Below are 25841 nucleotides of genomic sequence, written 5' to 3'. Positions count from 1 at the left end.
ATATATATATATATACATGTGTGCTAGCACATTATATACATTTAAATGTGTGTAATGTGAGTGTGTGAGATACTTTCCTTTGTTAGGCTGGGAGCAGGTAGAAGTTAAAGCAGGAAACCAAGAGTCGCTCTTGGGTTACTGACCTCACAGCTCCTTCCTTTCTTACATTAGGTGTAAAATGAGCCTACACTGTTGGTCTCTGACTCCAGTCTAACTTGGAGATGAGTTCCAGGGATTTGGTACTGGCAGAGCAGCCCCATCCCACCTGCTAAATCCCATGGAGGGTGGGTGCTTCCAGTCTTGGGCCTCTGTCTTTTCTTGGCTGCAGTTTCTTGGCCTTTGCCCCTTTTGCAGTCCACCAGGGGAGCCTGCCAGTCCTGAAGATGCTAATCAGGTTCCTGAACTGCCCCCCCTCCCGGGAAGAGACCACACAGTGAACAGTGTGAGCCCCGTATGTTCAGCCATCCCAAGGGTCTTATAAGCTTTATAAGAAGAGTCAGGTGGATTTACATCATAGCTAGGGACTTCTAGATGAGGAAACATCAACCCTTAAGAAGGGCCATAAGCAAACCCACCCATAATTAACACCAACGTGAGCTTTGACTACAAAGACACGGGACGAAGAGCTCACCTGCCCTTGTGTAGAGAGGCAAGTCAATGTCTTACACGGTCTGCTCCACAGATGTCCTTGGAGAGTGAGTCAAGAATCAAAATAGCTGTGACAGCAATGTGCAAGAGGCCAAGAGACTTGTCCCCCTCCCCCGCACAGTGAGCGGCTTTATAAATCCCAAATGCTGACTTGAGTGTCCTCTATGGATCTGCTGCTGAGCCCAGGAGAAGAAGGTGCAGCTTGTGCTGGGCCGTCACTGTACCTTGTGCTATTTTTGTCCATACAATGACCCTCTTGAGCTCAGCTGCATCCAAGCAGCCTCTGTCTCCAGAGGATGGCAAATGACCCTCTGCATATGTGCCTCTGGAGATCATTTTTCTTAAAGCTCAGGCAATTGTCTGCCCTGGGAAACCACAGGGTACCAGCAGGTCTGTTGGGAGCAAGTCTCAGAGTGTCCCACCTTACTCTGGGACTCGGGAATCACCTGAATTCAGGAATCAGGAGTTCTAGTAGTTAAGGCCATGGCCTTCCAGGTGTGATGGCTAAATCTCTCCTACAAAGCAGACCAGATGACCTTCAGCTGTTGCCACCAGAGACCTGACACTGTGAGGCTCTTCCAGGTACAAGTCACCTGACCAGGGAGTTCTCTCTGCTTGGTCATAAATGTGGTTCTAACTCTTGAGAATCAGGCACCTGGTGGCACGCAGAGGAAGAAACAACAGCCCGCAGGGTGCAGAGCGTGCCGAGGTGGCCAGCCTGCAGGAGAGGGATGGAGAGCAGAGGAGGCTGCTGGGTACTGGGGCAGCTGGGGAATCAATGCACAAACCAGGCCCCGGCCCTGCTCCTTCTACAGCCACCTCCTCACCATTATCCTTTTACCTGCCTGACCCCTTCATGGCCAGACACCAGGACCTAAGACAGTGGCACCCACCTGTGGTCCCAGCAACTTGTGAGCCTGAGGCAGGGGTTCACCTGGACCCAAGAGTCGGAGGCCAGCCTGGGCAACACAGCAAGACTCTACCTCAAGATAAAACTGCAAAATATCAAATTTAAAAAATACATGTGACAGCCGGGTGGTGGTGGCGCACGCCTTTAATCCCAGCACTCGAGAGGCAGAGGCAGGCGGATCTCTGTGAGTTCGAGACCAGCCTGGTCTACAAGAGCTAGTTCCAGGACAGGCTCCAAAGCCACAGAGAAACTCTGTCTCGAAAAACCAAAAAAAAAAAAAAATACATGTGACATCTGTCCAGTGTGGACGTTTGTCAGTCTGCTCTGGTGAGAAAAGGCATCAAGTAAACAGACCAGGCAGAAATCATCTTCCATGAGTTCTTTTCATCCCACATTTTAGGCAAGGGTCACCTCATCACAAAACCAGCTTAAGCTCAGCTATGCTGTCAGCACCAACTAGGAACAGGTCCCATCTGCCATACTGCTTGGTGCTCCTGTGTTCTGCCCCAGAGTGTGGGGTTGATGATAGAATTGGAAACCCTGGCCATGAGCAGACTGGACAAAACCCACAGGCTGCCACACTCCATGGTGGTGTTTAAAACTCAGGACCCAGAGACCAGATCCAGCAGGATTTACTTTTCAGTCCTGAATTTCAGTTGAAAAGGTGAGTGTGCCCTCAGAAGGTGAGCGTGCCTTTAGAAGGTGAGTGTGCTCTCAGAAGGTGAGTGTGCCTTCAGAAGGTGAGTGTGCTCTCAGAAGGTGAGTGTGCCTTCAGAAGGTGAGTGTGCTCTCAGAAGGTGAGTGTGCCTTCAGAAGGTGAGTGTGCTCTCAGAAGGTGAGTGTGCCTTCAGAAGGTGAGTGTGCTCTCAGAAGGTGAGTGTGCCCTCAGAAGGTGAGCGTACCCTCAGAAGGTGAGTGTGCCTTTAGAAGGTGAGTGTGCCTTCAGAAGGTGAGTGTGCTCTCAGAAGAAAAGAACGCTCACTCAGTTGAGACCAGAAGTGGACTCCTCACCCAACCTAAAACATTTGAACTGTGCTGGTGATTTCAGTGCCCATTTAGAAGCACTGCCACTGAAATCTAGAAAACCTCCTAAGAATGGCAAAGCCATAAAGTCCTTGGCATCATGCAGGAACACTCACCAGGTTTGATCTCCAGCCTCTCGGGAACCATACCATGCCAGCGTGGCTTGGTGCGTGGCTGCAGAGGACCTTGCCTATTTAGCCAGCCTGGGCTACACAGTGAGAATTTGTCTCAAAGGAAGAAATGATGATGAGACCACACATCTTGTCCTCAGAACAGCCCCAGCTCTCAAACACAAATAGTCCCTAAGCCCTTTTCAAACAGAACCTCCCCTGGCTACCACGTGGCACAGGGTTAAAGCTGAGTTCATGCGAGTTGTTCTCCTGTGTTCCATAGCTGAGCCTGAGCAGCTGCCGTTCACCATAGGTGTGGAGTTCAGGACAGGCTGCCCAAATACGACCACTAGACTTCTGAGAAATCAGTATCAGGAAGGTGTCTCCCACCTCATCCTCTAATGCAAGGCATGACTCATTCCACGTGCCCCCTCCTTGTTCCGGGAGAGCGGGTCCTTATCCCAAGGAGATCTCTCTCTCTTTCTCCTCTCTCTCTCTCTCTCTCTCTCTCCCTCTCTCCCTCCCTCTCTCCCTCCTTCTCCCTCCCTTTCTCCCTCCCTCCCCCCCTCTCTCTCTCTGTCCCTCTCTCTCTCTCTCTCTCTCTCTCTCTCTCTCTCTCTCTCTCTCTCTCTCTCTCTCTCTCTCTCTCTCTCTCTGTCTCTCTCGGTACTAGATCACCACGCCTCCCTGCAAGTGCTATCTGTTTGCAGTTGTTAAAATCTGACACTAGAGGGCGGTAAGTCCAAGAGTGCAACACTTGCCTGCTCAGACCAGCTGGTAATTAGAGCCTTTCCCTGCCTGTACCCTCCAATAGCTCTCTCAGAAGAAGGGTACCCCACCAGATGGAGTCCCCAGGGAACACTGCAGGCCAGACCGGCTTTTGCTTCTGGTTCCTTCTACAGCCAGAACAGGCGACTGCTGGCCCTGAGTTCTGAGCAGAACACGGAGTCTGTGCTCTAATGGTCTGTACTGGAAAAGCTGAGAAACCTAAATCCACCCTAGACCTGCCCAGGTGAAGGTGCTGAGATGATCAGAATGTGACTGGCTGCGTAGAAACCCAGGGTGTGAACACAGGTTGTTCTTTGTGTAGGGAGTTTAGATACCACCTTTAAAACACCTGCTTAATAAATACTTTAGGGAAGGTTGCGGGGAGGTTTCCTTGGTTTTGTTGAGACAGAATGTCTTTCCCCATACAGGCTGGCCTTATGTCTTATGTTTCCACCTTGAGGTAGATGTTATTCCTTTGGCTACAACTCAATGCTTCTCCTTGGTGAGCTTTCAGTGCTACCCCAAGGCTACCTGGTGATTGGTTTTGTCTCGCAGGGCTCATTTTTGTATGGTGGGCTTTTCACTTGCACCGTGTGTGAGATATGACCCCCACTGAAAAGAAACCAGAGGAGTTACATCCAGACAACAGAAAGGGGCTTGAAGACGCCTCAGGAATCAACAAGAACGCACCCACCAGATGTAAAGAGAAGAGGAGGGGTGATATGCAGGGAGGCAGTGGGGGCATTTGAAGGGGCATTGTCTCTCCCGGATTCACTTTTGCTGTGTTCTTCTGTCTAAGGACCCAAAGCCACGGTAGCGAAGACCTCTTGGGCTCAGGCAGCACAGGTCACATCAGCGGCGGCAAGCTGGCCTCGTCAGGTGGTGGTGTTTGCAGTCGGGGATACTATAAGATTATGGGGTGCGGCGGTCTGATTAGGAGTGGCCTCCGTTGGTTCATTTGAATGCTTTGCCCCAGGGAATGGAACTCTTTGACAGGCTTAGAAGGATTGATAGGTGTTAAAGGAAGTGTGTCACTGTACCCTACTGACACACTACCCCCTGCTTTGAGGCTTCAAAACCCCACAGCGGATCCAGTGTCTCTCTCTTCCTGCTGCCTGTGGATCAGGATGGAGCTGGAGCTCTCAGCTACTTCTCCAGTGCCACGCCTGCCACCATGCTTCCCGCTGTGATGGTAATGAACTAAGCCACTGAGACTGTAAGCAAGCACTCAACTGAATGTTTCTTCCACAGTAATTGCCTTGGTCAAGGTGTCTCTTGGCAGTGATAGAATAGTCACTAAGACTTGGGGTCATGGGTGTAGAGACACAGCACTGTCAGTAAAGTACCTGCCACACAGCATGAGGACCTGAGCTACATCTCCAGCATCCCTGTAAAATATAACCCAGGCATGGTGTTTCATGCCTATAGTCACAGGACCGAGAAAGGGACCCAGGAAGACTCTGGGAACTCGCTGTCTCACTAGCCTTGCCTACTCAGTGAGCACAGGCTTTGCAAGAGACGCTTAATGCAAAACTAGTGGAGGCGTGAGAGAAGATACTTGACTTAAAACTCTGAACTCCACACACACATGTGCATGCTCCACACACACGTGCACACCCACACGTGCATGTTTCACACACACGCATGCACACCCACACTTGCATGCTCTCACATACACGTGCGTACCCACAGTGCATGCTCCATAATACACATGTACACCCACATGTGCACACCCACACGTGCATGCTCCACACACACGTGCACACCCACACGTGCATGCTTCACACACACGCATGCACACCCACACTTGCATGCTCCACACACACGTGCACACCCACACGTGCATGCTCCACACACACGTGCACACCCACACGTGCATGCTCCACACACACGTGCACACCCACACTTGCATGCTCCACACACACACGTGTACACACACACTTGCATGCTCACCCCTACTTTCATATGCACGCACATGAATACATACACACAACTAAATTTTCACAATAAAGGAGTCTTAAACCAAGAGTAAGAGTGATAGAAGACACTTGGAATCAAACCTTACCCTGCACACGCATGCACACGTACATGTGTGCCCACCTGAACATGTATCAAATGTTATGGGGAAGAGCCAAAAATCCCTGCAAACAACGTCCAGAAGGGAAATGCATGAGGCCTAAGTGGGGACGCCAGAAAATTCCAGGAGGCAGGTGTGGAATTTGGAGGGAAACCGTGGGCAGTGAACACCGTCAATCCAAGAGGGTGGCCATGTGGGCTGCAGCTGTCCCACCACAGGGTCAGGACGGGGCTACCCAAGCTCACTTCATATGAGTCACATTACCAAGTGGCCTGGATGGTGGGCATGGTGCTGCAGGATTCCGTGCTGCCTTTGGCCCTCCTTGCTCTCCTCTGGTCCTCACTCTTGAAATATGACATCTGCCCTGAACCACGTGCTGGAGATCTTTAGCTAAGAGTTGGCACTGAGTCTCAGGGGAGCGTATGGACGAGGACTTTCAGGCAAAGGTGGGGCCGCTGAGGCTGCAGATCCCTTGGAGATGTGCAGGTCACCTTTGCATGGGAGATGGATGGGAGCCTGTGGCAGCTGGAGGAGGAACAGAGCCTTGGGTCTTCAGTATCCTCCGTCTCTGGTTGAAGGCTTGGTAGCTGAAGCAACAACATACAGGGGTGGGGTCTTCAAAGGGGTGATCTGGTCATACTGCCTCTGACCTCATGGATGCATGCATTCAATCTAGGAAAGTGGCATTGGTATAAATGCCAACCTTCTCTTGGATTTCTGGCTTCAGTGAGGGAGCAGCTTTTTCCAAAACTTGTTCCCAGAACCAAGAGCTGTTTGCCACAGGCCAAAACAAGGTGAACTGCCAAGCATGACACACAGCCTCAAGCGGGGCTCAATGGATTTCACTACTTCTGCGACTACGCTGCCAGTCTCTCAGTGGTCCGAGCTGACAAGCATCCCTGAGTCCTTAGCATACGGCACTTGCGTGTGTGAAGCAGGAACTGGTGTGAGGCCATGGACCTATGAAGGCACCAGGCTGCTCAGATGCCCAAGGTCACACAAGGCCTGTGCAGAGATGGTGTAGATCTGGGGTTTCCACACTGACATGGATCATCACTCCCTGTGAGATGGGGTTCTCCAAAGCAATGGCAGGCAGGGTGGGGTCTCTGTTCAGAGGTGCAGAGCGGGTATGTGTGTGCATGTGTCCTTGGCAGGCCTGTTTCAGCAAGACCCACTCTCTCACACGGTCTTTTCAATGTCTCTCTTTTGCCCATACACCCAACTCCCGTCTCGGACATCTGGATCAGCAGCTATCATGCCTTTCACATCCCAGCTGACTGGAAGAGGCATGCTTGTGACATGCCTTGGAGGGGTCACGCTGGCCTGTGGACCTAAAGAGACTGTCACGGCGGGAAGAGTGAACGCATGTCTGATGCAGTTACATGGACCAGTGACCTCTCAGTTTCACTGGGCCGCTGTGACTGTCTCGACAGAAATGGGGCAAGCAGATGGCCCTTGTATCCCCCGGATCATTCTTAGAACGTCTTCAATGGGTCTGCATTTCTTCCCTGCAGGCAGCGTAGGACTCAGTCCCTTCAGAAGCACTTTTTGGGGTGCTCTCAGATGGAACTTTGAAGGGTCCTTGAAGTCACTCATCCTCAGGCTGTGACCACACATCCCAGAAACAGTGACTGCCCCCATCTATGTGAGGAAGATGCAGAGAGAATCTTTTGTCAGCATCAATTTTAGTCGGAGATTCGTGAGAATCACATTGAAGAGGAACCCTGTGTGCTTCTCTCTTACCTGTAATACACACAGAAAAGTCAGACATGGATGAGTCCCAAGAAGAGAAGTCCGCCAGGACCCTATGTGAGCAGACGGGCTTCTGTGTCCAGTAGCTTCTAAAGGGGCTTTCAGGTCTAGACTGGGAAGGGATCCTATGCAAGGCCAGTATTTTTGAGGGATCCCTGGTGAGAAGGGGTCTGCTCTGGCTAGAATCTGATACCTGCTGTTTGGAGTTGGCTCTCAGTGGAATCTTCCTGACAGGAATGTTGGCCGATTGAAGTCTCCACTGACTAGACTCCCAGCTGACTTGGACCACTATTGGTTAGAATCTATGCTGACTGGAATCTCCTCTGAGTGGAGTCCTGACTGAATGGATTCCTTGCCAACCAGTATCTCTCCAAATAAGAGTCCCTGATGCTTAGAGTCCCCTCTTACCAGTGTCTCTGTAGCTGCAGCCCACACAGACTGGCGTGTCTCCTAACAAGAGCCCTACTGACTGTGAGACATCCAGTCTCCTTGAGTGCTTATCTTTCCTTCCTCCAAAAATGAAGTGTGTAGATGGGGCAGAGTGTGAACAAACAAGGTTTGATTGCAATGCAGCTGTGCCGATTCAGAGAGTGGAAACTCAACTGTGTAGCTCTGAGACCCTCCACTGCAGTGGGACCAAGAGAGGTCCAATGTCACAGCAGGCTTGAGATTCAGAGCATCTTCCATGAGGAGCAGGTCTCAGCAGCAGCGAGGCTCATGGGACAGGCATGGGCAGGAAAGGTGGGTCAGTCCCCAAAGCAGGAGTGATTCTCAGAGGTTGAGGCAGGAATTAACTTCCTTTGGCTTACAGCAGAAGCTTTGAGTCTTAGATACTCTGTCTTTTCAGGTCTTATGGACAACAGTCTTGATGGCCTCTTCAGTCCTCTGAAGTCTGGGGCCTGAGAGACAGAGGCTGTAGCCCACAGAGAGCCAGACTGGGCAAACTAAGATGTGGGTACTTTCTGTTGGACCCTGATTGGTTAGGTGTGTGGAATAGAGACCAATCAGAAGAAGTGTTGTACGAGGTTTTCTGTCCCACCCAGTCCCGTAGCCATTAAGTCCCAAAGAAATCACACAGAGGTCTACATTAGTTATAAACCGATTGGCCCCTTAATTCAGGCTATTATTATTAACTCTTATAACTTATATTAGCCCATTATTCTTGTCTATGTTAGCCACGTGGCTCAATACTTTATTCAGTGAGGCAGTCACATCTTGCTTCTTCTGTGGCTGGGTCAGGACTGCAGACCTAGGACTTCCTTCTTCCCAGAATTCTCTTGTTCTTGTCATCCTGCCTCTACTTCCTGCTTGGTTGTCCTGCCTATACTTCCTGCCTGGCTACTGGACAATCAGTGTTTATTTAAAAGATAATTGGCAGAATACAGACCATTGTCCCACACCAAAGAAGGTCTGTCAAATCCAGGGAGAGAAAGTAAAATGGTTAAAATGGGGGAGAATTTTAATCAGAGTTAATATTCTACTCTCCTTCCTTCAGAGGAAGCTGGAAAAGGCTGGGAGACCCCACAGCCTAACTCAGGGTCCCCCCCAATTCCTGGCTGCTGGGGTCTTTTATCTGTTGCTGATGTGAGGTCTATGTCTACCCCTGCTATCTAGCATCCCAGATGACTGCACTACCCCACACTGGAAGTCTCCCCCACTTTCTGCTGGCCTCCTGGCTGAATCAGGCCTCTGGGTGGGAATGGAGGTCACAGAGAGAGCATCTAAGGTTCCTTCATGGCTCCATCCTACAGTTCTTGGTGTCCAGACAAAGACTGTCCTAACACTATGACCTTGGGATTATGGAGGTCTCCATTCTCTGCCTGGCCACTTATGATACAAGGATGCATGGGAAAGGGACTCATACATGTCCTACAGCATTGATGGCCTTGATTAAACCATCCCACAGCGTCTAGATCCAGCCTTCCACACACTTGACCATGTAAATGCTTGTAATTAGGATCTGTCAATTGACAAGGAAATTAATAAAAGCAGAGATACAATTGAACACAGAAATGGACCTGGGGTGCATACCTAAATTTTCTATGACAGTCATTCATTTTGTCCCCTCATTTCTGGGCGGTACCCTGCACTGCCATCCCTGAGGTTCCTTCTGTGCAGCAGCAAAGCTTCCATAGATGTTTCCCAATCCTCCTTGGCCACTCCTTCCAGTCACTTTGCTGTCCGGGACTTGAGGCTGCACTCTCCCCACGGTCTGGCTCATCGGGGAGGGGCTTCTTCTTGCATAATGTCATGTTTTCTGTGTTCCCCTGACGGCTGGTCAGTGAAGAAATGTGGGGAACACCAATGCCACACAGGTGAGCGGTGCCAAGAACGTGCCAAGAGTAGAAGCAGAGAGGGTTGTCCTGCTCAATGGCGCTTCTGTCGCCCCTTTGTCTGGGCTGTCGGACAATCTCTAGCCTCTGGTCTTTTGTTGAAGGTAAGACTGTCCAAAGGGCAGGTTCGCTGGCCCTCCTCCTCAGAGGCAAAGGGAAAGAGACGGGATCTGTGGGTGAGGTGAAATGTGTCAGCTCTGTGTCCCTGAGATTGGGGTGGGCTGAGCAGCCGTGTTCCTGGCGTGCCTGGTAGTGTAGTAAGCAGTACGATGCCATTGTCTCATCAAATCTCCTGTGCAGTAAAGCATCTCTTATATCTTGGATGTCAAAGCCAATGTTGGCCATGGCAGCCATGATTGCAGGGTCTGGGAGGCTTGGGATTGTCTCTTCGTTGTGAGCTGACGCGCTCTCGTGTCTGAGCCATGAGTGACTTTCGATCTCTTTAATGGTTGGCCTCTGGCTGGGGTTGACAGTTAGTAAGTGTCTGATTAGGCCCTGTAGCTCTTCGGAAAGCTGGTTTGGGACCTCAAACCTCCCTTGTACCACCTGCTTCCAAAGCTCTGAGAAGGTGGGCGCTGAAAATGGAAATGTCCCAGTTACCATGAAGAACAAGAGGACCCCCAAAGTCCAGATGTCTACTTTAGGGCCATCGTATGGCACCCCTAGGAAGAATTCAGGGGCACCAAACTGGAATGCCCCTCCAGGCTTCTCAAGCAGTTTTCCAGGCCTGACCTTGACCCCCAGGCCAAAGTCGATGATCTTCACTCTTCCAGCGCTGTCTACAATGATATTATCAGGCTTCAGGTCTCTGTGGACTATGCCATGGTCATGGCAGTAGCCCACGGCACCTATGATTTGGTGAAATAGTCCTTGGGCCTCCTCCTCCTGCAAGCGTCCGGCATCACAGACGTGACGGAACAGCTGTTCTCCCTCAGCCATCTCCATGATGAGGTAGATATTCTTTTCTGTTTCGATGACTTGGAAGAGAGAGACAATGTTTGGGTGGCTGATGGTCATCAGAATGTCCACTTCTGAAACAGCCAGCTGGCGCCAGGGCTTCTCCCTCACGAGCACTTTCACGGCTACTGGGACACCCGTGAGACGGTGCTGGGCCAGCATCACCTTGGCGTTGGCGCCCTGGCCTAACTTCCTCAGGACGGTGTATTGACTGGTGAATATCTCTTCGCCGAAGAAGGTGGGCACACGGCTGAGTCTTGCAGTCTCTTTCTTGGGCTGATTAGGCGCCATGGGTGGCATGTTTGCGAGAACTCCATCAAAGAAAAAAGGAATAAAGGAGAATAAAGTAAAATAAGAAATGAAAAATTAAAAGTGAAAAGTAAATCAAGATAAAAACAAAAAGCAAAATTAAAAACCTAAGACTTAACTCAAAATTAGGAAACCAAAGCACAAAAACAAAAGTCAAAACCCAAACCAAAAAGTCAGCTCCCAACGCAGTGAGTTAAAGGGGTCACAGCTTGAATGCCGGAATGCTAACTGAAAACAGATGAAAAAGAAACAAACCTGAAAGAAAATAAGGAAAAAGAGGGATACAAACAGAAAACATAAAATAAGCAAAATTTTAAAACCCAAACTCCAAACACCCAAAGAACCAAAATAACAAATAAAAAACAAAACAACAAAATAACCTCAAAACTAAAAACAAAAAACAGAAACAAAATAAACCCAAGCCAGAAAATTGAAAACTAAAAATCAAACAAAAAAGCAAAAATAAAATCTGAAAGCTAAAACTGTGTAAAAGCCAAATAAAGTATGAATTGCATGGATCAAGAACATTCTTAATGGAAAACAATGGATTTTTGTTTTGTTTTGGGGTCTTTTGGTGGGCGCGGGGTTCATGACAGGGTTTCTCTGTGTAACCCTAACTGTCCTGGAACTCTCCTGGCTGATAATTTTTCTTTTAAAGAAAAAAAGATTAAAGAAAAGAGATAGAAACAAACAAATGAAAAACAGAAAGCATTCAAACTAAAAAACAAACAAAAAAACAAAGTCTCCAGATATAGCCATTAAATACATTCCTAAAATCAAATATCAAATACGTAAAACGAAGGAGGGGGAGTAAACACTACCACCAGGTGCTACAGGATGGCGTCAGCTCCTAGGAAAACCTTCTGGATTCTACCCGAGAATCCATGTTAAAACACAAAACAAAATCAAACATTGAAAAAAGTAATAAAAACCCAAACTAGACAGCACAAGTTTTTAATCTCGCTGGGAGATCCCTGAGGTTCATTGGCTAGCCTAGCCTACTTGGTGAGCTTCAGGCCAATGAGAGACTCTGCTTCAAAAAGCAGAGTGGGCAGCACATCTCACGTGCGACACCTGAAATTAAATGCTGTCCTCAAGTGGAACACACATGTGCAGACAGCCAACCTCACACTTCTACACAGGTGCACACCTATGTGTGCAGTCACACCTAATAGCAAATAAACAAGTACATACTTGCACAAACACATCTATACACACTTACACATAAGGACACACAAGTACACACACAAACTAAGGAACCAAAAATGGAGCTACACACAACCTCGCTAGATACAATAAAGTCGCATAGGGCACCACTCCACAGCTCCTCTCAATTCACCCAGAGAATCCAGGCCGGGCCACAGCGTCACACCTGCGGGCTGGAACCGTCACAATGGCTCCTGGTGAGGTCATAGCAGGACCTGCCCTGACACGGCTGGGCAGGACGCAAAGGCTCTGGCTCAGGTGGGCTATGGAGACTGGCCTTAGGCCTTTAGAAATCAAAGTCTGTAGGATGTCTTAATGTCCTCAGGTCTCTGGTTTGAAGGTCTGCGGTGCCTCCTGCTTTACCGTCCCTGTGTCTACACTCGCTACGGCACCTTTTCTTTGAGTTCTGACAGATGGGACCAAGACAATGCTACAACATGACATATTAAAAAATTCTGTTTATAAAATATAATACAATTTGTTACCACCTGTGAGACTGGTTCTCATAATTTCCCAGAAGGTAGTTAGGTTTTTGTCAAAAACCTGGGATGACAAAGGAAATCAGTGTTAAATGAAACAAATGTATACCCTGTCTTGGTCACTGTTCTATTTTGCTGGAAAGAGACACTGTGGCCAAGACAACTCATAAAAAGAATGCATTCCATTGGGGATGGCTTACAGTTTCAGGGGTATAGTCCATTACCATCGCAGTGGGGAGTATGGAGGGATGCAGGCAGACATGATGCTGAAGGAGCTGAGAGTTCTACATCTGGACCCAAAGGCTGTGGGAAGGAAAGGTGACAGTGGACCTGACTTGGGCTTTTGAAAACTCACTGCCTGCCCTTGGTGACTAAACATGACCTATGGGGGTCTTTCTTTTTCAAACTATCACATACTCCCTGTCAAACATAATCAGGTGTGTTCCATATGCAAGGCTCACTTGGGTGAGCAAAGGTCCAAAGGTGGAACAGGCATGTGTGAGGACCAGGTGCTCTGTGCACACTGTGACCAGAAGGGACCTGGCCGCTGTGCAGACACAGATGACATAGACTGTGAGCCAGAGTTGGGTCACAGGACCCAGGGTGCTGTGTCATTCCTGAACACCCGCGCAGCCGGAAGCTGACTATTGTGCACTGACGGGATCAAGCCCTGGAAGAGCCTCGGCTTTTCAGAAGTGCTGTGCATGGTGCACTGTCTGCCGCTCTCCTTCTGAGGACTCTCTTCTGGGGCTTGAGTCACCCTGTAGAGGAGCTACATGTCTGCAGACACTAAACCTGGGAGGACAGAGCCTCATCCTTGGGGATCACTGCCAGGTCTGAGAGTGGAAAAGGAAAGAAACAGCCTGCCAACCCTGGCCATTGTGGCTCAGCCTCTGAATTTGCACCTGAGCTCCAAATGCCCCGGAGTCCACACTGGCCTGAGTCAGTGATCTCAAGTTCAAGGCCCTGCCTCCTGGTTCATAGTATCAATCACAGGGCAGTTTCAGGCCAGGGGAGCTGTGGACACCATGTAGGTCTTGATGTCTGTATTTAAGGGGGACTGTTGAGCTCAGAGGAAGCAAGGGTTGTAAAGACATGTAGAGTAGTGAGCCTATCACTACTCTACTAGCCTACTGGGCTAGGGCTAGAGTCCTAAGTCACCTCCCCTCAGACACCCAGGGGGACATGCGACATTAACCAACACCCCAGATTCTCTGATCTGTCTAGCCTTGCAGGTTCTGCAACATGTCAGGGCCTCACCTTAGACAGTTGTGTCATTGAAAGCAAAGGTAAAGTGCACCTTGGCAGCTCCTTTGAAAGGTGACATTGAAGACTAGAATGGAAAGAGACACCCTTCACAGGCCTGGGACTCAGTCCCTTCTCAGTGCTCAGTTTAATTGCCTTTGAGTTATTTCTAAGACAAGACTCACTGCCCAAGGAGTGTTGAGACCATGCTATGATGGGGCTCTCTGGGCCGTGTATGAGGGTGAGGGGCCAGAGGGTGGGAGGCTTGCGGGTGCTAAGGGTCAGACCCATCTAAGGCTTTCTCAGAGGCTTTGCTGAAAGGGCAAAGGGAGCTCCTTCAGTGTCCTTGCCCAGAGGCAGACCTGGCAAGGCCAGTCTGGGGCTTGAGGTAGGGGTTCAGAGGAGATAAGGTTTGGGTTCCTGGGAACTTGGCTTTTCTCCCTGAAGAGACTGGAGTTATCAGCCCCAAGGCTGCTGTGTGCTGTCTCTGACACCTTGAGTTCCCTTTGTACGACATTGCTTGGTTAGCTTCCTGATGACTTTACCCCATTGTAGAGTAGCTTCCCACGAACACTGTTCCGTTCTCCCCGGAAACAGTATATGAGATGCTGCACTTTTCAATTAGTCTGCTTGGCATAAAACATAGTAAGACCTCCCAATCCCAAATTGCTGCCCCGTTCCTCCCCCCATCTGCGCTTTATGCTCTAGAACCCAGTTCTCGAGCTTCGGGCAAGGGGCTGGAGGTTGAGGAAACACACGCAGAGACAGACCGACACACGGACCTTTCATCACTGGAAAAAAAGCCTTTCTTTTATAGCACCATGGAGGCTTAAATACCCTGCAGTCAATGGCCAACAGGTGAAAATCCCATCCTCTGATCCTCTAGGCAAAGCACAGCTTTTAGTAACTTCAATTAGAAGGCTCTAGACAGGGAAGAGCAGCTGAAGGCCAGAACTTAATTAGTCCCAATTCCAAACAGTTCAAACTTCTTATCTTCTAATCTCCAGTCCTGCCACTTAGGACCCTATCACTGAAGAAGGACCTGCTGGTCCAAGTCATGCAGAGACAGAGGAAAATTACCAAAGCTGTGCGAGATGCAAAATCATTGAACCTCTAAAGAAAGCTATGAGGATATATGTGGGGACAATGGTGACTGGCAGGAGGCACCTTCCCTCTCACAGGGATTGCTATCCCATCCCTCCCCATACTGTGCTACCTTAGTCTATGGTGTGCACTGTTCATCCTATACTCCTAAAGCAAACCTCCATTTTTTTGGCTAAGAGAGGGAGATCTCAGTCTCATAATCATGGACAGTCAAACTGGATCCAGTATGTCATCCTCTGGATGCCTTTGTACTTTTCTGGGTGTCCTTGCTTGGCGATGCCTCTGGTAGCTGGATAGTGGGGTCTAGGACAATTACTGAGTGAGGTCCCTGGGGACAAACCCTGATGGATGTGATGGATTTCACACATGAGGGCTGCAGAATCACTTTAAAAACCGTGGACAAAGGGTTGCATTGAGAGCCATATTTAGAAGCTGGCATCTCCTAGGCCAGCACTTCTTCATTGTGTCAAAGCCCAGGCCCTCCTAGAACTTCTGGGAAGTGCAGCACATTCCCCATAGGGAAGGCAGAGAGGGTGGCTGGCCTTTGGTTGCAGTCCCAAACACAGACTCCCAATCTCTTGACCTGAGGCAGGTCTGGACTGAGAGCAGACAGGACAGGTCCTTTGTGGGTTCTAACTGGCTGGCTGGAGTTTGCTATCATGCCTTAACACTTGTCTCAAAGGGCCTATAAGTCCGAGCAGGACCATGGAGGATGGTATCACTCCTATCATAGAGCTAAATAGGACTCAAGCCACAGATACCCGCAGACTGTCCTCAAGGGGGAGTCAGGGTGAGACCCAGATGGTACTGTGAGGAAGGAGGGCACAGGAGGCAGGCACCTCTCAAGAGTTACATGAGATCAGCACCTGCTCTAGCTTCACTTCTGATGCTATGGGAAGTCCTCTGACTAAAAGCAAGTCAAGGGAGCAAGGTTTGGTTTGACTGACAAGTCCAGGTTATGGTCTAGTACTGTGGGGAAGTTGAGAAAGTAATTTAAAAGCATGACATCCACCATCAAGAGCAAAATGAGAATAAATACGTGGATCTCACTTCCTTGCTAGCTCTGAGCTGGCTTTCTTTATTGTTATACCATTCAGACCTCCTGCCTAGGGGATGGTGCTGCCCACAATGGGCTGGGTCTTCTTCATCAATTAACAATCAAGATAACCCCACAGGCACGTCCATAGGCCAATCTGATCCAGGTAATTTTTCATTAAGAGTTTCTCCCCAGTTGATTCTAACTTGTATCAAGTTGAAAGTTAGAATTAACCAGCCCAATGCCATTACACTCAAGGCTCATGGATGCTCCCAGGCTCCTCCAGTCAGAAGAAAACACAGCTGCAAGTTGCCATCTCTAGAGACAAGAACAGCCCTCAGTCAGCCTGGTCTGCCAGTGTCTCAGTCTGGGTTTTCTCCAGAATGGTGAGCCAGCAGGCTTTGCCTCCTCAGGTGTGGGTGCTTTGTTCTGTCAGCCCAGACAGACTGAGACAACAGAGAGCAAACACAAGTAAACAACAAATTCATTGTTAACCAAGGGCTGGCTCTGGGATTTCTTCTGAGTCTTCCTAGGTAGCATTTCAGACTCCCAGGAAGAAAACCCATGTCCTGCTGTCTGCAGCTGCTCTATAATAAGCTGGTGAGAGTGGTGAGGGGTTGGGATCCCTGGACAGCATTGCTGGGGATGTAAAAGAGATGTGGCCCCTGGGACAACAGAGCAGACCCTTGAAACATTAAAGGGAATTGCCACGGGATGCAGAACTTCCACTCCGTATCTGTAAGCAGGGCTACGGGATATCTGCACACCTGTGTCATCCAGAAAGGTGCACAACAGTCAAGAGGCAGAAGTGGCCCAAGAGCCTATGAGTGAGTGCAGGACGTACAGGCCTGGCTGAGATCCAGGGAATCAGAGACATCGCAAGATCAACAGAAGGCCTAACAGTTACAGTGCTAGCATTGTGCAGTCTTTCCCAGAAATTCAAGAATCAAGAAGAGTGAAGAGCTGCTAGCTCACAGAGTCTGTGGTCCTGCCCCTGAGACAAAAAGAAGGCACAGCACTGTCACCAGCCACAGCTAAGGCCCTGAGACCTCTTGTTTATGACCACCCCTACTTTCCTTTTGGGTCATTCCTCACTCAGACAGTTTATGGGAAGGCTACCCTGGAAGGTGCGTTCACAACGAATCCATCTGTGACCCAGGGTGATGTCCTCAGAGACAGCTGTCCCAACCTGGGACATCCCCAGCAATGCTGTACAGGGATTCCAAGTCCTCACACCCTCACCAGCCTTCAGAGATGAAGCCAGGCGAGACCATTATGTTTATGAGGAACGGGGAGCCTTTAATTAAATGAACTTTACACGACTCGCATCCCTGAGCACCCGTTGTGTAGTGGGGTCTGGGTGAGGACATGCAGTTGAGAAACAATGTCCCCAAGGCCCACAGTGGGTTGGGAAGTCAGCAAGGAAAACAGAAATAAGTGACGATCAAATGAGCGTCCCCTGAGTGACTGCAGCGTGACAGTCTCTGCACGACAAATCTGGAGTGTCGTTTCATCCCCACAAGGATGCCCTGTAGATGTTATTTTTCCCTTATTTTGACGATGGGACAGACAAAAGCAGTAAGGCATCTCGTCCCAGGTCATAGATCCAAGAGACTGAGGAAGATGCTATCTCCAAGGTCTCACTTAGCCATCAAACCAGCCATTCTCAGCCGGGGCTACACAGGAATGGATTCACGGGAGAGGAGACTTGCTAAGATTGGACCCTGCCCATCTCCTCCACCTGAGTGAAGTGTCCCTGCTTGGCTAAGGCACCAGGGTTTCCTCCTCAGTGGCCACTGTGGGGACAGAAAACAGCACCCTGAGGGTAGGGATGCTGTGTTGAGGATGTCCCAAAGTCACCCTTCTTACTGACGTGCACCCAGGACAGAGGCAGAGGTCGGCAGGGCCAGCAGCACCGGAGCTCAAGACAGGAAGCTCGAAGTCTTGGGCTTCCCAGACTGGGAAGGCTGTGACCCTAGACCTCCCCACACCTGACTGGCAAAGCTTTCACAAGCCATAGGGGCGGACTGCTGTGCAGCTCCTGCCACTGTAGATGACAACCGTGTTCAGACGACGCCATCACATTCGCAATGCCTGTCACAAGCACAGTCACAGACTCCGAAGTCCAAAAGTGGGAGAGGGCTGGGACTCCTCTTATGCCAGCAATAACAACATAACAAAGAATACGCTTGTGTTAAACACAGGAATTTTTAAAGCATCGTTTAAACTGCTGGATGCATGCTGGTGGGGAGGAGAGAGCTGGAGTTGCTTTTCCTCCGTTGAAAGGGAAGAAAGTGGGCACAGCACCAATGCATCCAGCAGACTTCAGTCACATCCTGGTCAGGCCACAGTTCTGTCTCAGGCCTGTGACAGTCTGCTCTCTTAGGAGGAAATAAATCCTGGAAAACAGAGTTGCTGCTGCACGGTCCTCATTCCCGGGAACACTGTGTCTGATAGGCCGCCATGGTCTATGGGACTTTTCTATCCTTCTGCATAATGTCTCAGCACGTGGGTCCTGACAACGAATCTGCCAAGAAGGCAAGGAAGCCTGTGAGTGGACATGGTGTCACCAATGCCATCAGCTTTGTCATCAAGCAGGGTACACCATAGGGTGCCCGTGTGAATACCTGGCCATTGGCAGCAGATGCCCTCACAGGCATTGTGAGGATTCCTTGTTCTTAGCTGCCTTTCTGGAGAGGAGAGTGGAAACAGAGTTGAAGCAGCGAGGAGACTGGTTTTCAAGTCCTCCTGCTCACCAGCTGTCCCCGGCCTATGTGTTCCAGGACCGAGGTGACAGCAGTCCCGTGCCACAGTCAGCCAGCCTTTAGGTTCCCCTGGGGTCTTGCTTCAGGCACCAGTTCAAAAGCAAGCGCCTTTCCCCAGGACTAGGATAAAGATGTGGCGTCTCTTTCAAAGCAGGGCAGGGAAAGTCAAAAGCATCCAGACATTAAAAGTTAAGCAACTTCCAGGTCAGTTTTGAGGCAATTACCAGGTATTTTCTGCAGTGAAAGAGGTAGCTAGCTGAACTGTCTTTGACACTCTGTACATCCTCTAAAAGCAAAGGAGAGTTTTATAAAAGCAGAATACAACCTGCGGCCTCTTCAGAGCCTTGGGGACTGCTGGCGTCCGCTGTTCTGCGCTCCACGGTGGGTAAGAAGAAAGCAGTTTGTCACTCTGGAGAACTGAAGCGTGGAAAGAGAACACGACCCGTGCTGGAGCAAGAGCAGCCTTCTCCGTGGTCATAGTGCCTTGGAATCTCCCCGTGGGGATGTACAGAAGTGCTCAACTTCTCTCAGCCCGGCACCTTCACCTGGACGGCCGCCGCGCAAAGGAAGCAGGATCTGCCTGCGTGATTCAAGTCTGCCACCCTGCAGTGTGACAAAAGCAGGGGCAAACCAGGGGAGGTACCACCGTTGTTCTCTTCTGACCCTGAGGTTAACTGGATTATTATTTAGATTCGAGGTGGTGCCCAAACAAAGGCGAGCTGAGGATTTCAATAGTCATCAGGAGTAGGAGTCTCTGAGGTTGGAGACAGCCGGCTCTTCTGCCTTTTTCCACCCTCGCAGGCTTCTGAGCACCTTCCGGTATGAGTGGGTGAAGGCCTGGTTGGAGAAGCAGTAAATGACCGGGCTCAATACACTGTGCAGGCAGGTGAGGCTGCCGGCGATGTCCGAGGCCTGCACTATGGCTCGCTGGACAAGGCAGCTCTCAAATTCCCGAAAGACATGCACCAGGACTCTGGCCAGGACACAAGGCAGGAAACACAGTCCAAACAGCACCAGCACTATGGCAACCAGCGTCCTGGCCCTCCGGAACCTGGGCTGTTTGTCAGACTCTCGGAGTCTCTCCTGGAGGGTTCTGATGAGCCCAGTGTTGCAGAAGACGATGAGGCCAAAGGGAAGCAGGAGCTGAAGGAAGAAGAACACCTCCTTCCAGGTGCTCTCTCCTATGGGGTAGAAACTGGGACACTCAGTGGAATTCTGGGTAGCCTTATGAGCAAGCAGGTTTTGGGGAGTGAGGGCAACCATAAGAAGCCATACTAGGCTAGAGATGACCCAGGCTGCCCTTGGAGACACCAAGTTGACCCTGAGCCGAGGATGGACCACACGCAGATACCGGTCTAGAGCCACCGTTGTCAGGAAGGCCACCCCCACACCGCGGCTGAAGGCCAGCAGGAAGAGCAGGAGGTTGCAGGGGGCATGGCCGAGTTCCCAGGTCTTGCCCTTCAGGTAGAAGACGGCGAGGAGTGGCAGGCAGGTGGCCAGCAGCAGGTCAGCCATCACCAGGTTGAACAGATAAACGGCGTAAGGCTTCCACACTCTGAGACGGTAGATGAAGGTCCACAGGGCGATGGCATTGCCTGTGAACCCCAGAGCACACTCCACCGTCAGCATGGTGCCCACGGCTGTCTCCACTGCAGTGCTGGCAGCTGAGCAGTTGGGGGGCGCCATGGGCCCAGGCCACGCCGAGCTGAAGCAGTGCAAGGAGGCCTCACTGTGTTCTTTCCTCTGAGAGAAAAAGATGTGCTCCCCCACTACAAAGCAGACAAGTTCCGCATTTGGTGGGAAAATAATACTGAAACATCAACTGGGATCTGGCCCAAGGAGATGCAAAATTTGTTTGGGGAAGAGGATGGACAGAGGCGAGAAAACCCCAAGTTTTGCCATTTGTTTGCTCCTGAGAAAGGGGAAATTGTGTTTCACTTCCCTCCAGGGGCACCAAAGCCAGCACTTATGGTATTCTGAGAATAATCAGTGAGCGGAGCTTGTGTCCCAGCTGCTGAAAGGGAACTAGAAACGTTAATACCGTGAAGACTTCTGCACCTTTGGGCATTAGAATAATGACTGAAACAGGCAGATTGTTCTGTAGTGTGACCATCTCACAAGGGAGGCTTACGGCTCCCTGCCTTAAATAATGACACTGGGAAGACCCCCTGAGTATGGCTGGATTTTATATGTGAGGTCAGACCCCCTGAGTATGGCAGATTTTATATGTGAGGTCAGACCCCCTGAGTATGGCAGATTTTATATGTGAGGTCAGACTGGTTGCCACACTCTCTTGATAGAGTATTTCAGATTTCCTGGCTACTTAAAGTTCAACTTTGTCATTTATTCTTCCATTCAGTCTAAAGTGTGTGTGTGTGTGTGTGTGTGTGTGTGTGTGTGTGTGTGTATTTGTGGAGGGACAAGTTTTCTGCTAAGACTCTTCCTTGACACTCGCACTACCTGGAAAGGGCCTAGAACATTGGGGGTTTTAGACCCTGCAAGCAAGCTAAAATCCTCCCATCCACGCATGCTTCATCCTGTCCCTGGGCACGGCACTGCATGAAGCCACATTGTTTTGTTTGGTGGAGCCGTGTTCTGGGAGTGACCAGAGGGCATGAGCTGCGTGGATGCACTGTGGTCAGGGACAGTGGAGAAAGGAGGACAGAGGGTAATAGATAATGCCCGTCTGAATAGCTGGACTGCCAAGGCCTCCTGATGGGGAGACTGTGGGCATTTGAAGGACACAACACAGTATGGGAGGGCTGCTGGCAGGAGGAAGGAAACCCATGTGGGCTTTTCCTGAGAAAAGAATTATGAAATTCCTGTATTTATTCTTTGGGCAGGGCAAACGATGGCATTCTATTTTGTTTCTGCTTTTAAATTTTATTCCACATCATCTTAGTGGAGTTTTGGGAGAAAGCAATCACAGGAAAGATTGTGCCCAGTGTGACATATTCAACTGGAAGTTCTTTTTTTCCTTTTCTCTTTTTTTATAATTTTTTTAAAAAAACTATTTTTGTCATTATACATACCAATCCCAGTTCCCACTCCCTCCCCTCCTCCCATTTCCTCCACCTTCCACCCCACCCCTGATGCACTCCTCAGAGAGGGTAAGGCACATTGCTTTGGGGAAGGCCCAAGGCCCTCCCTACTATATCCAGGCTGAGCAAGGCATCCATCCAAAGAGAACAGGTTTCCAAAAAGCCAGTACATGCAGTAGAGAAATCCTGGTGCCACTGCCAGTGGCCCCACAGTCTGACCCAGCCATGCAACTGTCAGGCACATTCAGAGGTATTAGTTTGGACCTATGCTGTTTCCTTCTCTGTCCGGCTGGGGTTAGTGTGCTCCCATTAGCTCAGGGAAACTGTTTCAGTGGGTGTCCCCATCATGGTCTTGACCCACTCCTCCCACTCTTCAACTGGACTTTGGGAGCTCAGCCCAATGCTCCACTGTAGGTCTGCCTCTGCTTCCATCAGTTGCTGGATAAAGGTTCTATGGTAACATTTAAGATAGTCATCAATCTAGCTACAGGGTAAGGCCAATTTGGGCACCCTCTTCTCTATTGCTTAGGGTCTTAGCTGGGGTCATCCTTGTGAATTCCTGGAAATTTCTCTAGTGCCAGGTTTCTTGCTAGCCCAATAATGGCTCCTTCAATCAAAGTATCTCTTTCCTTGCTCTTATCTCCATCCTTCCTCCATCTCAAGTATCCCATTTCCTCAAGTTCTCTTCCCCCTTCCCCTTCTCTCCTCCTCTTCCCTTTACACCCTCCCTTCTCCCCTAACCCCCATGCTCCCAATTTTGTCAGGCAATCTTGTCTATTTCCCCTTTCCAGATGGATCAGCTGAATATACTTTGCTTTACAGCTAATATCCATTTATGAGTGAGTACACACCATGTTCATCTTTCCGGGTCTGGGTTACCTCACTCAGGATAGATTTTTCTAGTTCTGTCTATTTGCATGCAAAATTCAAGATATCATTTTTTTCACCACTGAGTAGTACTCCAATGTGTAAATATATAAAGTATTTAAATAAATTTGTAAATAAATAAAATAATATGTGCCACATTTTCTTTTTCCATTCTTTGGTTAAGGGGCATCTCTTTCCAGCTCTGGCTATTACAAATAATGCTGCTATGAACATAGTTGAACAAATGTCCTTGTAGTATGATTGATCATCTTTTGGGTATATGCCCAAGAGTGATATTGCTGGATCCTGAGGTAGGTTGATACCTCATTTTCTGAGAAACCACTATACTGATTTCTAGAGTGGTTGTACAAGTTTGCATTCCCACCAGCAATGGAGGAGTGTTCCCCTTACTCCACATCCTCTCCAGCATAAGCTATCATTGGTGTTTTTGAACTTAACCAATCCGACTGGTGTAAGATGGTATCTCAGAGTCGTTTTGGTTTGCATTTCTCTGATGGCTAAGGATGTTGAACATTTCCTTAAGTGTCTTTTGGCCAGGGCTGGAGAGATGGCTCAGCCATTAAAGGCTGGGCTCCCAAACAAAACAACAGCATTTTAAACAAGACACATGAATATGAAGTCTCCTATCTAGGGGACTAGATTCAGAGGTTCTCATTACCACCATACAGGAAGGAGCATGACAGTCCTTACTCCCTCCTTTACTGTTAGGGTCCTGTGGGCAATCAGGAAGCTTGTGCCCTCTCAAATTCCCAAAGGACTTCTGAGAGCCCCTGTTGTCATGGTGACTCGTCTGTAAGTCCTAGGAGTTAGGACATGGGCATTATGGGTGCTATTGTATTTCCTACCACGGTGGCACCTTCAGGCATGATTTCTTTGTGATGTAAGAGAAGAGGCATCTTGAAGTCTCCTGGAACTTAGATCTTTTGTCTCCCCAGGGTCACCTGCAGACTGGAGTATGTGCTTCCCTCGATCTCGCACCTCTTATCACAAAGAGCAGGGTTATTTTGGATGCTGAAGCTCGCCATCTAAAATTTTAGCTTTACTATTTCTAATGACTTTTTATTATGACACCAATATGTTCAGTTATAGGAACTGTGGAGCGAAGTAAAGTAACACAGAAAATCTCACCACCTAGAGATGCTGCTCGCTCAGGCTCTGGCTATTTCTTCTACGGTTTCATGACAACGAACACGTCGGGGGTGGCGATGCACAGTTTGTGCTACAGTCTTGTGTTCCATTTGACCTGTAACCCCACACTTCTCATCCCTGGGGTTTTTTTAAGTATTGAAACATGGCATTGTCAGCACATTGCTGTGAGTGTCCGTTAGGCTCTCTTTGTCGATGATGATACATGCCAATAACTCCAGAAGCCACTGTGTCAATGGCTCTTGGGGGGCTGTGCATGTATACAGGGTTAGTATTATAGGCCTTATGTTTAGATAAGTGTAAAGTTGATAATGATAATTTTATATATATATATATGTATATATATACATATATATATATATATAAAATTTTCTTGGCAGGCTTACTAATTCAGAGAATTGAAGGAAGCAAGATCTTTGAAGAATTTGTCGAGGAACACATTACTGTGGATTTTTAGATCCCAGAAAGTTGCATCCACCCATACAAGCGGCAGGAACTGGCCTTTTGATCTGACCCTGTACTTTCAGTGTGTCCTACCTAGTCCAGGGAGGGGTCAGATTTTATAGACGATGCACCTGTCACTTTTCCAGCAGCCTCTAGAGTTGGGACACGACAAGGTTGTCTTTAACTCTAGTTATCTTACCCTGTGGGAAGCTGATCTCTCTCATGCCTACATGCTCTCCACTTCAGGGTCCTTAAGTCAAGGGGTTCCGTGATCAACCTCATTTTCCTGCTTCTCAGGCTCATGATCATGCATGGCCCATCGGTGCCCTGAGTCTCATGTGACTGAGGAGCCTGTCCCCATCGTGGATGGGAGGATGAGGGGCTGGAGAATGAGGGCAGTTTCCAAAGGGAACCGCATTTTCTCAGTAGAATATTCATCTCAACTTAACTACTTTCAATTGTGCAAAGACGAAAGTCAATCCATTGAAGTCTTGTGTCTGGATCCAGGGAGAGAAGCACTCGGAGCGATGCTCAGAAGGAGGGGAGTGAGCCACAGTTCTCAGTGTCTTCTGGTTTGGCATCTGTTCAACAACGGTAGAACCAGCGTGTCAGAGAGGATGACCACTAGTGTCTTTGGTATCTCTCCTTCTCAGCACCGCTTTTAAGAAGGCATTCTTCTCTTCCATCTAGCTGGACTCTGATGGTTATCATCCTAAGGCTCTTTCATCGTCAGACACAACTGCCTCAGCACAAGGAGGAGCATCCTCCTGTCTCTGACTCTTCCTCCAGGCACACTTTCGAAACTGAAGCGCGCTGTCTGGTATCAACGCTTCATGACTCAGAGCCATCATGAAATCCCTCAGTCTCCATCCAGTACTGTAAGGCCTAGAAAGGCAGAAGGTTTCTGCTTACTGGACATAGCAGGACTCTAGAGGAAGAGCTGGCAAGATCAGGAAGTTAAGGCCAGCCTTTGGGATATAGTGAGTGTGAGGCCAGCCTGAGCTACGTGAATCCATCTCAATAAACTTTAAAACAGAAAACAAGAAGAAGGGGAACGGAGGAGGAGGCAGAAGGAAAAATACACAATACACAATACACGTTCTCCTACTGCTCTGTAGGTCAGATGTAGCATGAGTGACACCTGCTGGAGCCTAGGGGTCAGCAGGGCCGTGTGATTCTGGAGCCTCAGAGGCCAATGGGTCCCTTCCCATAGGCTGGAGACACCTCTGTTCCTCACATTACACCCCCTCCCCACCGTCGGACAAATGCACTCATTGACTCCTTGTTCCCTCATTCCTTCTTCTCGCCGACACAAGCACACTAGTGACTTTGTTGACTTTAAGCCTCCTCCGTCATAAGATCATGGCCTACCCACACGAAAAGTCCTCTTTTCAAGGTAGTGTAGGCCAGGGATCAGGGTCTAGGCATCTTGGGAGACTACTATTCTTCCTACCACAAATGCTACACATATACTATATAAAAAACAGTGGACAGTGGCCTGGAGCCAAGCATGGTGACCTGATTAACGTTCAGGAGGTTGAGACAGAAAAATAAACAAAAGTTTCAGTTGTGTGGTGAGTTTCAGGCCAGCCTAGGGTAT

General features: G+C 49.3%; 2 protein-coding genes across 2 annotated transcripts; both read right to left on the bottom strand.

The window, feature by feature from the left end:
* Positions 1-8686: 8686 nt before the first annotated feature.
* Positions 8687-11214, bottom strand: LOC119821380 (sperm motility kinase Z-like). The gene has a single exon (XM_038340373.1). The coding sequence runs from the start codon at positions 10876-10878 to the stop codon at positions 9355-9357; it is 1524 nt and encodes a 507-aa protein (XP_038196301.1). The 5' UTR covers positions 10879-11214; the 3' UTR covers positions 8687-9354.
* Positions 11215-14776: 3562 nt separating this feature from the next.
* Positions 14777-20448, bottom strand: Gpr31 (G protein-coupled receptor 31). The gene has a single exon (XM_038339702.1). It carries the CDS (start codon positions 20406-20408, stop codon positions 19461-19463), a length of 948 nt encoding a protein of 315 aa, XP_038195630.1. The 5' UTR covers positions 20409-20448; the 3' UTR covers positions 14777-19460.
* Between the last annotated feature and the right edge of the window lie 5393 nt (positions 20449-25841).

Source organism: Arvicola amphibius, chromosome 8 (genome assembly GCF_903992535.2).
Source record: "Arvicola amphibius chromosome 8, mArvAmp1.2, whole genome shotgun sequence".
Taxonomy (NCBI): Eukaryota; Metazoa; Chordata; class Mammalia; order Rodentia; family Cricetidae; genus Arvicola; species Arvicola amphibius.
Note: the sequence above shows the minus strand (reverse complement) of the source record. Positions and strands in the feature narration are given on the sequence as shown.

Coding starts and splice junctions, on each gene's coding strand:
- LOC119821380 (XM_038340373.1), bottom strand. CDS start 10,878: ATGCCACCCATGGCGCCTAATCAGCCCAAGAAAGAGACTGCAAGACTC.
- Gpr31 (XM_038339702.1), bottom strand. CDS start 20,408: ATGGCGCCCCCCAACTGCTCAGCTGCCAGCACTGCAGTGGAGACAGCC.